Source organism: Seriola lalandi, unplaced genomic scaffold (assembly GCF_002814215.2).
Source record: "Seriola lalandi dorsalis isolate HSWRI2012SDOR001 ecotype SW California unplaced genomic scaffold, Sedor1 jcf7180002054795, whole genome shotgun sequence".
NCBI lineage: Eukaryota > Metazoa > Chordata > Actinopteri > Carangiformes > Carangidae > Seriola > Seriola lalandi.
The window spans coordinates 3,334,583-3,348,208 of NW_019525348.1; the positions used below are offsets into that span (position 1 = coordinate 3,334,583).

A 13,626-nucleotide genomic window follows, 5' to 3' on the forward strand; every position below is an offset into this window, starting at 1 on the left:
TGCTGATTATTTTTCCGATGAATCATTATTCATCATTATTCATCATTAATTGAAGATACCTTGTTTTGTTCAACAGTCAAATCCCAAAGAAATTCAATTTACTATCATAGATAAAGACTTGTTCACAATTGAGAAACCATGACTAGTGAATTTTTGGCATTTGTGCTTTAAAAATGATAATTATGTAAAAAGATAATGATAAACAACATAACATCATCAAATAATTACCCAAATAGTTGCTGGTTATTTGGTCGACAAATCGCTTCTGCTCTGATAAGGCTGTCATTTAATCAGCATTGATGCCAGAATAAGTATTTTACAGTAGCACCCGTTTCATGGCTATAAAATCAGAAATGACACACTGGATATAAAGTATATACTACTTATACTTCTGAAAATATAACAGTTTATAAAAATATAATCCTGGTGAACAACAGTGCGCAAAAGGTAAAAAATTAAAGTGACACGGGAACATTGTGTCACTGGCAAATAGTCAAATACATTTGTGTCAGTGAATGTTTCACCACGCCTAAGATGCTATTCAAATGCATAAACACAACGTTTTGTGCATCAGAGCAAATACTTTCTAGAAGACTGCAGACACTGAAGTCAAGTGTAAGGTACTGTGGGAAATACAGACTAGACAATCAGCTAATGAACAGTGAGTGTTTGTACAGCAGGGGTCATGAGACTCCTGCTGCTAAAACAACCACCTGAACAAGAAACATGAACACATCTAAACTCAACACATATCATCCATCTACAAAAAGAAAGGCACCAGTCATCATTCTTTAGGTGACCTATTCCTTATGCAAAAGTCAGGCTGACAGGTCACGTGACGCAAGAACAACCACAGCCTGTCTTCAGGGTGAATGACCTGCATTATAACAACAGTAAGAGAACTGATGACACAAGGAAACTCACACTAAATAGACAACATGTGATCAGGCATTCTTCCAGTCCAACAAGAAAAATTACAACAATGCAGTCAAGTGAAAGTAGAGTTTCTTCTTCAAGGCTTTAACCAAAGACTGAAGCATGTGAGGTATGGTGCACACCTTGTGTTGTGTTGACAGAGAGGGAGGAGGCTCTCAGGCGGGTTCCACCTCGATTAAAAATAACCGGGCTGATTCTTGACAAGCATGTTATAAGGATTAATCTGAAGTCTTTACTTCCCTGTCTGAGATCAGGGGCAGGACCCCAAAAAAGGACCCCGCTCCAGCATTCCTGGCTGACTCGGGGGAAATCATGCAATATTTACAGGAAGGCAACCTGATTTCCTCACTCAGACAGACCCATCCACATCCTATTAATAACTATCCTGTGAGTGGGAGGAGAGCGGGGTGGGGATGCTACCAAGGGGACCAAGCACAGAACACAACACTGGGCCTGGATGTGTTGCAGTGGAACTCTGTAGCTGCAAGATGAGATCCACAGCACACAGCAGTCTGGGTTTACAGGCCCTGAAAACCTATTTTCTCAAACACCTTCTTGCTATAATCAGTGTTGTCCTACATATACACAATACTTTCTGCCAAAGTACGAACAGTTTTGGGTATTTCACGAGAGATTTCTGTATCTGACCAATCACGAAGCGCTGCGCCCCTTAGTTACAGTTTATATTCTTGTCGATTTTCCATTCTCACACGGGCACATGTGCAGTAAATAGTAATAACAGTGGCAAGTCTACATCTCTAAATTCCTAGTAATCTTTTCAACAATTCGTCCTTGATTTCAGACAAGAGTAAACCTCTTATTTCTAGCGAAAATGGTTGATTTTGTCTGCTGGAATGGTGACTGTGAGATCTGTCAGATTTTATTTGTTGCAGCGAGCTAGCTAATTATGCTAACGAGATCAGTAGGTCGGTTGAAAACTCTGTCTCTGGTTGACATTTTAATATTTCCAGACAAATAGTTTTATCAACAGCTAGTTAAGTCTCCCCATTATAGGTATAAAAAGGAAAAATGCAAGATCAGATACTTATTTCATTGTGTTGTAACCCTGTTTGGCTAATTTATTGTTCATATTTTGCAGCATGTTTGACTTTTTAGTTACTAGAGTAAAAGCGTTAAAGAATGAGGACTAAACAATGTGGAAATGTAACGGCAACTTGGATAACTAGTTTGGAGGTGGTCAAATATAAACTTGCATCAATCTGAGCCTGAGGGCAGAGCTGATAATGTCAACCAAAGACCATAGTGCATGAGAGAGGGATTATTTAATTAAGGTGTAACCCCATACAAAATTTAGTTAATGAAGCCTTATATTCTGTAAATACAGGTTATTGTTTGGTTTTATTTACATGAAGAAGTATGTATGTTTCAGAGTAAGAAGTATCCACAGTTTAGAATGAGAGGTAAATGTATAATTATGCTGACCTAACTGCTGTCATTTACTCATTATCTTTGTAATTAGAGGTATGTTTTTTTTCTGACATGTCATTTAAAATCTTCAACATAATTGTTAAACAACATTAATCAAGTTGCAGGTCAGATGCATGTCAGTCACAATATTTCATATCATCTCTTACTCTTCACTCTAAATGCGTCCCATGTTGGTGAGCTGACGTTAGTTTTGTCAGTTGGTTCAGTTAGCTACACGACAGTTACACCAGGCAGTCAGTGGGTGTAAATATTTAGTAACAACTAATTTATATGTAAGAGCCGTTTGTCTTGTGAAACTTGTTTTAATTTAGTGATGCATAAACCTCAGTCTCTTACATCAGAACTCGGCTAAGTTTGAATTCTGGAGTCGGTAGCATCAGCTGTTCATAAGTTCAAATATTGTTGATATTCATATATGAATTTGATGATATATTATTATCCAGAGAAACACTCTCACGTATTTATAAAACTGGTCCAAAGGTCAGCAGGCTTTCTAACAAACACACTCCTCTCTCGAGAGGGGTGACATTTCCAATCACATTTTTTAAATAGTGATTTTGACACATCTTGTCACATTGAGTAATAAAGCTGTGAAGTGGCATTAAAGCAGTGCTGAGTCATTGGTCATTGTGAAAGCAGGACTTGGTTCAAGAACACTTTCCCCTCTGGCCATGTCAGCAGTGGATTGATAAATATATTATGCTGTTCATTTATGCTACAAGGCGAGAAAAAAAAAAAAACAGATCGACCATGTAAGCCAGAAAGCTCTTATCACTTTAAGTTGAGGGCGACTGTGCTGCAGTTTGTTTGAGGCAACTGGCAGAGGTGCCGAGCCATCTTCAAGTCATCGAGGACAGAAAGCCTTGGACAGAGTTAATGCAAACACCTCAGCAGATACATTTTCATAAGCCTGCAGAGGAAACCAAAGCAGTGAGACCAAACTGTAACATCTCTGACTACAACATTTACCTACACATGGAGTGTAAAAAGAGCAGCAGCTTTCTAAAATAATTCTGAGGATCCGTGGTTATTTTTGGGTTTGGGGTTTTTACAGTTTGAACATAAGACAGACTTTATCAAGATGTTTGTACAGCCGGGCCACCAGGAGGCTGTTACCCATAAGTACTTGCCACAAGTTGTATACAATTCAGCCACTGTTAGCTCTCCTTCTACAGCTGAGTACATTCACTGCTCATGCTAAAGGTCTGTCTTCAGACAGCAGTGCTCCAGTCCACTTGTTGGGGAAGGAACCCAAAGCAAGCAAGAAGCATTTGGCCCTTTTAAAGCTACTTAACTCACAATGGAAATATCCCACTTTTATCTCTAAAGTAGTTATAAACACAGTGGCTCTCTCTTGTCTACTGCCAGTCCTTTGATGCTGTCCAGAGCTCCCCTTTACTGCACCTGTGTTTCCCGACCACATTGATCTTGCAATGCTTGAGTGCATTAATATGGCATATTTTGATGACAGCGTTGGAATCTCTTCCGCTCTCTCCCTGCCTTAGCATTACGACATCGCGGCTGGAGAGAACTGGGTCGCCCTTAATGGCCACTGGCAGGACGGAGAGCTGAGCAATTCATTTCAGCCACTGGCAGCAGATTCCATAATTAAGATAATTAAAAGGGAGGGGGGAGTGAAGGAGTAAGGGGAAAAGTGCAACTGCAGTTCTTCGGTAGTGGGCACGCATGCTGGCACACTGTTCCAGCTGGCTTGTTTACTCTCTCTAGGCAGAGAGTCCATAAAGAAGAAGGAGCAGCAAGGACACACCGTCCTCGGAGTTGTATTGCCAGCCAAATTAGCATGATAGGCTGGCTTTGGCTCTGCAGCAGGTGCTGGTGGGAATATAGCCAGAATGGCATATACCTACCCTGCTCTTTGTGGGCTGCAGTGTTGCAAGCTTCTTTCTCTCCTGCGCCATAAGTCAGGGAAAACAATCAAAACCTAGGTTAATAGAAAAGGTGATCTGTGGCTCCAGAACAACCCCCTATCTGATCTGGTGGCAGACAGGGGGTCCCACAGTGAGCAAATCATGAGTCATGCCTATCAAGCCTGTAGAAATGAGCTGGCCTCAGCAGCAACCGCTGTGGCAGCTTCCCCTCAGTGCGTCCTGTCTACCTGTCCACAGCTTTGCCACCGTCACCTAAATTGAAAGCTGTCATCACAGTGTTGTCACCAAGCTCTGAAATTGCTATTATTCTGAGGGCTAATTAAAGCTGCTGCAAATACCACAGCTAGTGAAGTCAGGCCAGTAAAATTATATCCAAATATAAATACTTGTCTATGCTTTAAAAGTAAAGATGGTACAGGACCTGGCTGTCTGAACAACATGCAAATCATAAATACAAGGTATCGCCGTGTCCATATAACCATAATATAGAAAGGCACGGTTGGAATAAAAAATGGGAAAGGAATACTGCAGCAATGATGCAGCAAAACAGACAATGCTGTACTCCTCCTTGTCTCGTACAATGCTGTACTAGACAAGCGTGCTAATGCCCAGCATATCCTGCAGCTACAGACTGGAACTCCTCAGATGTACAAATACTATCTCAACTAAGAAATGAAGAAATTTACTCTCCTGTATTTATGAGAAATAGGCATTATTCATCAGCTATAAATAGACAAATTAAACTCTTGTTCTCATTTGCCTACTGTCTAAAAACTGAATGCAGATGTGATATAATGTGTTTCTAGATGGTTGGTTCAAATGCTTTCATGCTGGTTTAGTTTTCAGAACCCTGTGGCTTACTGGAGGATGAATGTCAAATGTCAAATTACAGCAAGTAATGGAAATTTAAATCAGTCCTGCACAAAACAATCATGATGTGGTAAAATCCATCGACGTGGAGGTCCAACTAACAAACCCAAATACTTTGCAAACGCATTTTGACATCATGCGGCGCCAAAGATGCAAAAGTAGCAAATCAGACTGCAGTGTTTGCATGGAGCGCTCGGCAGGAAAGGTTCCCGTCTGAGGCACATCCTGTTTAGAGTCTAGAGATGTTACCGTCACCGGGCAGAGTTCTAATGATGTGTGAAATGTGATGTTGAAGTCACAGGGAAACACTGGAGGACAGCTGTGATTTCATGGACTCATCAGCAGAGCGGCAGCGTCACTCCACTCATCTCCTCTCAGCCTTTGATGAGCTGCTCCGTCGGCTCCTCCCGTGACCCACTTTCACTCCCTGTCCGCTCTCCCAGACACATCCAGCATCCCTGCGCAGCTCCCTCACCACCTCTGTCTGACACTTGCTAATGGGATTAAGAAAAAGGCACTTTTCCCTGTGGTGGGAGAGCCTTTCAGGTACACTCAACAGGCTCTGTGCATTAAACAAACCGCTGGTCCTCTTCCTGCCCCAGATACATTCAGTGATTTTCAGCTGCTAGGGGGAAAATTAAGCCCTTTCTCAGAAGGACACCGCTTGTTTGGTTTGGTTTTATTTCTTCAATAAAAGTAGAATGATTTTCCAAGCATTGGTAGGTTACCTGCCACAGGACTTAACCGGACCCAGCTAAGGTAGTGGGTTAGACATTTAAATCGACACACTAAAGCTCATTACTTCATTTCCAGACAGTGCACTCTTCTATCCAGTAACAAAGTGGGAACAGCTGGAAACTAGATTTACTGCCTCTGCAAACTAGTCAAGTTACAGTTTACATCGTGACTGTGGAGACTCATATAATGTATAAGTGAAGGAATTTAATAAAAAAAGGTATTTGCAGAACAATATTATGGCACAGTGAAGTTGACCTTTTGGATATAAAAAGGTGTGTAAAATATTGTCTAATATGCATATGATTTCTTGAGTTATGGCCAAATAAGTACCAAAGTACTTGATGTACATATGGACAGACAAAAAACATAATGCCTCCGTCCTCGTCTTAGAAAAAAAAAAGCATAAAAATGTAGCACTCTCTCAACTCTCTCTGGAATAGATCTCTCCTTCCAGATTTAGGCCATATTAATAAAATCCTTATTTACAAAAGTATAGATATCCCAGACTGTTGTAAGTCTTAGCGGACAATTCTCTCACTTAAAAATGCAAACTGACTTTTCTCTTGATTGGCTTCCAGTTAGATGTAGAGCGTCCTCCACCACATCCTCACACTCTGTCATCTACACTGAAGGGAAACCAAAGAACGTTACACACGACTAAATCAAAAGGTAACACAAGCCTCTGGTTGCTTATATAACCAGAGGCCATCAATCAGTAGATTGGACCACAGTAGAGAGGAAGTTCCCTTTCAAAATAAACCACTGGCCCATCCATCACAATGCTCTATTGCTGTTGGCCAAACCGCATGAGGATTCACACACGCGACAAGCGGACACAGACTTCGGAGTGGGCATCAGGAGCTGATGAGCTCGAGGTTAAACATGTTCAATTCTGGCCTACAACTCTTTTTTATACCCGGCTGTTATAAAAATAAGAGCTGGCCAAAATAACTAACCACATACACATAATGATGTGCCACACTGTGAGAAAACACTAATGCAATGTGTCTAAATCACGACTTCAAAAGCTACTGTGTGAAACAGAGACTTGATTCATAATGTGTCTCGAAGCCAGAGCATGTGAGTGAGACTAACATTAGATAAGACAAACATGTTTGTATATCCCCTTTGAACATTCTCTTGAACTGAAATAGAATCGATTTACATCCAGTTTAACCTGAGTTTGAATATTATTCTAAATAATATTTGATTCGTTTCTGAACAGGCATTAAGCGAGTAATACATTAAATTGGCAAAAATCAAATTTCAGTGAGCTTCAAAATCAAAAACAAAATGCATTTGTTATGTCTTCCAGTAAAATCTCTTTGATTTCAGCACCAAAACTTTTTTAAGTCGTCATCTGTTAGGAGTATTAAAACCATACATACAGTAAAAGGAATATCCTGTGTGTCCGTAACAATGTGCACCAGTGTAGCTAACAGTACCTACTTCTTTTTGCCATGTTGCTTGGCAACCAGTCAGGCATAGCCTCACTGCAATTTCACTGAATCACTACACATCATCTTTGTGCTTTCATCTTTGGTATGAATCGATGCATTCAGAGTTATTCTTTACCTGCAACACCAAACACTCCAAGCTGTTTATGTCGCCAACACATTCACACTAAGTAGTGTAAATCTGATTTCTGTGACTTCAATTAGTTCAAAGTTCAAAACCGTCTCTTCAACTGATAAAACTCATGTGAATGTGGTCAAAAATACTACAAAGCTATGGATTAATGGCAGCAGACATTTGGACTCATACAGTTACATTAACAATGGCTCCATTTTATTCAAGTGTCCCAGTAAGCCACAACAGTGCGACAGTGAGCCTGAAACTGAAGCAGTTAAATGGAATTCAGCCATCATTCATTTTATTATTTACACCTGTGCTTTTACTACTGTAACAAGTCAAAATGTCTTCTGTGAACATTATGGTTATTATGGTCGAGGTAGACGGCCGCCCACCCTGAGTCCGGTTCTGCTTGAGGTTTTTGCCTTTAAAAAAATGAAGTTTCTCATTCTGACTGTCACCAAGTGCTGCTCACGGTGGGAATTGTTGTGTCTCTGTAATTATAATCAATATTACAAAGAGTATGGTTTAGCCCTGCTCTATATGAAAAGGGCCTTGACATGCTTTCTGTTGTGATGTTATATAAATAAAAATTGACTTGACTATGTTATTGAAGTAACCTAGAAATGTCATAGATCTTAATCTCTCCAGAGAGGCGTCATGTCAGAAATCATGCTGTACATTTGTGGTCATAACTGATTCAACAATAGCACTTGGTGCAACTGCAGAGCTACAGTCGGACCCATACTGAAGACTCCTTATTGAACAAGACCTACTTTTAATTTCTTCCTCCTGTTAGGCTCCAACTCAGCTGTTTAAAAGATCTAACCATTTTCATGAAAACTACTAACTTAGTTTTGGAACATCTCTTTCAGACATGCATTGATTTGGATTTTTCTTTTCGATGTAATGCAATGATATATTTTATTTATTTATTTATGAGTCAATAAATGTGATATTTTAATGATATTTAATGACTCAACACATTTAAGTGATTTAATTACTTAAATGTGTTGAGTCATTAAATATATTAATATATGTAATCCGGGCCTGTTGGGCTGTTCTATTAGATGTTATTTTTTCTGATATAAGACTAATTGACAGGCCTATTGGGACCTGGGAGCCAATTAACACGAAAACATCAATACAAACAGAAAAAAGCCAGGCAGACACATTCACAAATACCCAGCAAACAGCCAAGTGTTCAGTAATCAGCTCTCAGAGGGCGACAAACATACACAGGTTATTTACTGAGGAGGAGGAAGTGTTTAAAGAAGCTGAGCTGAAACATTCTGCTTATAGCACTAAAGTGACTGACAGTGCAGCCTTGGTCACTATAAATAAACATGAACCTGTTTACCAGCCGGGCCAGGCCTCCTGCAGACATTGTCTTAAGGCCAGCTCCTGTCTCAAATTGCAACTTCTCTCTCTTTGAGTTTGACATGCAAGTGGCCGAGTGGCTGATGGGTAAACAAGTCACAAGTGTGAACTATTAACCTGAAATTTATCCAAGTCTTCATATTTGGCAGGAAAATTTAACAATGGGATTAAACCAACATTATTCTTCCTGCTGTATCTGGAATATTTTTCTGTTACAAAGGAAGAGGACAAGTCAACCGTCGTCTTATAGAGGTATGAAGGGACAGAGACACTGAGACGTGAGCACTATCTGACCAAATAAGCATGGCAGTGTATGGTGTATTTTCATCAGATGAGTCATGGCTGGTGTTTGGGAACAATTGAAGCCCTCGTCACTCTGACGTGTTAGGATAATTGAGGTAGTCACTTCTCTAAAATGCTGCTGGTCAATCAGCCAGGAGCCCGGCCGTATAACAAGCGAGTGCCCTTCTGTTCCTTGTCAAGCTGAAAGGAAATGTTTACCCAGATCACCACAGAACCTATGCTGGTTCCGGAGTAAATAAACATGCACTCAGGCAAGACAAACTGAATAGCTCTCAGAGTTTTGGGTACAGTTACAGGCAGCAGCTATTAAGAGTGGCCTCAAAGAAGCGCTTCAGCAGACTATTCACATGGAAATTTGCTCTATAATGCTGCTTCAATGTTGACAGCTTGGGGAAAATGAGAGCAGTAATTACATTTTGAAAGCACAGTAAATTAAATTCAAACTTATGAGTTAGAAAGGTTATGGCACTTTCTCAGTATAGTATTGGCAACCAGCTGACAGGCAAAGTTTTAAACTGTCTTGTTATTACCATACCATGTGGTTCACACACAGGATTGGAATTACAATTATTTGTACAACCTTATCAAATCATTTTAAATTACCTGATCCTAATTATTAATTATAATGAATTCAAGTCCTTATAACCCCTCTTACTGATCAGTAATGATCCATTAGCCCTACAAGGCAACATAAGCTGTAGGCTCTTCAAGGTCATCTTGTCATTTCTAAGTCTTCTACTTATCCCCCCATCCCCAGTTTTATCCCTTGCGAGTTGTAACCCACCCAGTTTGGGAAAGACGATGAGGTATTCTGCATTGCATTGTGGGCAGGCCACACGCGCCGTGCTGTTGCCCCGCTGCTTTTCATCCACCCAGCGCTGCAGACAGGCCTGGTGAACCCACTTGGTGGAGCCACGGCAGTGACACGGACGCACCCACTCTGCCGTGCGGTCGTCCTCGTCTGTGGCGAAGCACACCCAACAGCTCCTAAAAACAAACACACACACAGGTGAGATTAAGATGAAATACACACACACACACACACACACAACTGGAGATGAGGTTGTCGATTTCCAAATGACAGTCACAGTACATCAGTTTCACACTTATTTCCCTCAAGTGTGAACAAAAAAAAAGCTGACAACAAATAATGTGATTTCTAAAGACAGATAAACAGATTAGACAAAGCTTCTGCACTTCTAAATCAAAGTGGTGTGATAAATACCTTTGGCTCTAGCTAAATAAAATCTAAGCAGAGTGCCCGCCCACTGGCACTGACAGAATAGGCAGAGGCCAGCTTGAGAGCCACATAGCAAAATAAACTGCCTACCACCTATGACTCTACATTCTATTTCAATTAAAGGCTTTCAATTTATTAATAAATAAATACCACTGTAGTGAACTAATTTCACTATGTTCACATTCATGAGTCCATGAGTATCAGGACACATCTGAGGATAAAGAAAAGTCTACACCTACCTAAAGTCACTGAGGCATGTTTTGGAGCATCTGTTTGTTTGTGCATGTAGAGGAGAGAGTGACAGAGGGCAAGCAAGACTAATGTAATCTTTTCATGTCTCCTTTGAGTGAAAAGCAGCGAGTCAGCAGCGCAGAGTAACTTCAAACATGATTCAAAGGTTTGGGCTTAGATCAGGTTTATTTGGACTTCTTACTGAAAAGTGTTGCTGAGGCCATTTTTCACCTGTTTGAGAATAATGGTGGAGGCAGTGATCAAAGTCTCCGAAATGACTCCAGACTAAATGGCTTAGATGGAACACACAAACGAACACACGCATACGCACACACAATCACTTTGGGCCAGTGACTCTGCATGAAATCAGCCAAGATCAATACATAAACCCTATAGGCAAACAAGCTGTGATGCTGACTGCTTGTCAAGCATATCTGACAGCACTGCAGGAAGTGTTCAATGCACATGCACACACTGGGTCAAACAAACAGGCCCTTCATCCTACCATCTGGACTCAAGGGAAGAGATTTCCAAGGGATTAGTTTTTAGATCACATCACAATGTCAGATTGCACTTGCTATTAAAAAAAAAAAAAAAAAAAAAAAAAATCAATACTTTCTTTGACTACAGGGGGACGACCTACACTTCACTTGTGTACCGTTTCTTGTGGCTTAATTTTTTGCGTTGCCTGTAGTTAGAGCTACATCCTCCTGACATTGCCTTTAGAATTAATTAGACTGCTACTAAAACCTAAATTCACCAGGGCATCCCTGTGAGTGTGAACACAATATTCTGATAAGGCACTGCTTGGATGTGCAGGGAAAGCAGAGGGGGACGGGACAGGACAGGATGCAGTCAAACTGAGGACAGAGTCTCCCTTTTGGGTGACATCCAGACAAATGCCTCGTTCTGGCCTCAAGCCAAACCATATTAACAACCCCCACTCCTGCCCACAAGTATCCCAACACATCCTCCTGCCTCTCCTCCCTTTGGCGTAAACTGTTCCTAAATTAGACAGAGGTATGAGGCAAGAGGAGTTGACTTCCTCCAACTTGTGCCTCCTCACTTACAAGAAAGGAGCCATTTGAATGGTTGGCCTGTCTGCTGTGCTATCGTCCAATTAATTGGACTCCCTTTGTGAACAATACACACCCCTCAACCCCCTCTGACAGATATCCAAGTTCCTTGACCTTACTCCAGTACATCTCCAACTGTGACATTATATTGCTTTTCCATAATTAATAAGCAGAGTGTGACTGGTTGGAAGGTTCACCACCCCTGTGTCTCACTGCATGCGGCCAACTTCAAGAATCTAGTTACATTCTTATTTTAGCTGCTATATACCAATCATATTAGTCATAGGTTAGATGTGAATAACTGGTCTGAGAAAATCAGCAACACAAGACCATGCGTACCAAACTATGACAAGGGAGCTGGTTCTATTGGTTCTAATAAAAACCTAGGAACAAATGCAATTTTTGTTTGATTTTTCAAATTAAGAAAAAAAAAAAACTAAAATCCAAATCGTTAAGATTTTCACGTTCAGTTGTGCCTGGGACAAGCCTGTTGCTAGGAGGATCTGCTGGGTCAGAAGCCGACAGCTGCCTTCGACCCAGTTACAGCCCGACTATCCGTGTGTGACATTTACGTTCTCATTTTCATAATTACACTGAACCTTGAACAGCTGGCATTTCACTGGATGAATGAAACAATGATTAGTCTACACACACACGCCTCCCATAAACCCCTGGCAAAGATTCGGTGCAGAGGGAGACTGTAATAGAGCCGTTTGTTTTTTCTCTCAGGCTATGATTATGTACATTTTGGGCCATTATTCAGATTAGGACATTTGTGCTACTAAATCTGTGAGAAAAAAAACCTGGCAGATTATTACTCATAGAGTCCAGGTTACAGTGAGCACCTCCTCCACCATCAATACACATTACCATGAAATCTACATTTACACTCAGGTCTAAGTTTATCCATTTCATAACAGTCATGTAAAAGGTTGGTTGGGTCCTGGATCTCCTCTCTGACAGGGTTTGGACCTCTAGCTGACTATGTCTGACTGGATAATGCGTACCTACAGTTTAGTGTTTCAGTTCCTGTCTTTAACAGGTAACAGTTATGCCTGGAATGGAGGAAACCTGCAGCCTTTTTACTCTCACTAGGAAGTAGGAAATGTTTATTATCAGATTATCAAAAATATCCAACAGTGGTATGAACTACAGGTGTAATTTCTAAATGTATTCCCAGAATCAAGAAAGTCCAATAACCCTTAAATGGGATTTATGGGACCTATGGAAACATTCTGGTGGTTTTACTGGTAATCATTACACCAGGAAAAAATGTCCACCATACATTCCCAAAATGATCCACTGCCTGTGATTGCAACTATTCTGCCATCAATAACCTGTTTCATTTACATTTTGATTTACCCTGATATCTGATGGGAAGACATTTTGTCTGCATGTCTGTGATATAACACAGAAAACTCTGAAAAGATGGTTTAAATCCAGTTTTACTGCTCTATGCCTTGTTGGCAGTTCATCTGAGTCATGGCAACCACCATGACTCACTGTGATAGAGACATCTGTCAGTGAAGGCAAACAAGCCCCTGAACTGTCTCTTATGGAGAATAACAACAACAACAACAACAAAAAAAATCATCAAAAATGCTTTTTAGAGAGAGGTTGGTGGGTTTTCTAATCACAAAGTTTTCTGGGTGCCCACCTCTAGCAGCACTCCCACATTGGCTTCAGTCGCTGACTCAGCTAATCCCCATAGTACACTGTGTGTGGACATTTCAACCCTCCCACAGTTGAATAATGGATGTCAAATCTGCGGCTTTCTGTCATCGTCATGCTGAGGTCTAGGTGTGCTCTGTTACTAGGGCCACAGGGGAGTAGAGGGGGGTCCTCTGTGAAAGACTGCGGATGACCAACTGGGATTATTTGCTCGGGTTGCTGCCCGCTTGCAATGGATGATTTTCCAATACTCCCCTGATGCTGAATAAAA

General features: G+C 40.9%; 1 protein-coding gene across 1 annotated transcript in view; it reads right to left on the minus strand.

Moving 5' to 3' along the window:
- marchf5 (membrane-associated ring finger (C3HC4) 5) overlaps positions 1-13,626 on the minus strand; it is a 29,003-nt gene that overhangs the window by 7,448 nt on the left and 7,929 nt on the right. The window contains exons 2-3 of the mRNA XM_087179184.1: positions 9,784-10,124; positions 1,357-1,417 (exon numbers count right to left, since the gene is read on the minus strand). Coding sequence (XP_087035310.1) covers positions 1,357-1,417; positions 9,784-10,124 — 402 coding nt within the window. The remainder of the gene's footprint in view (positions 1-1,356; positions 1,418-9,783; positions 10,125-13,626) is intronic.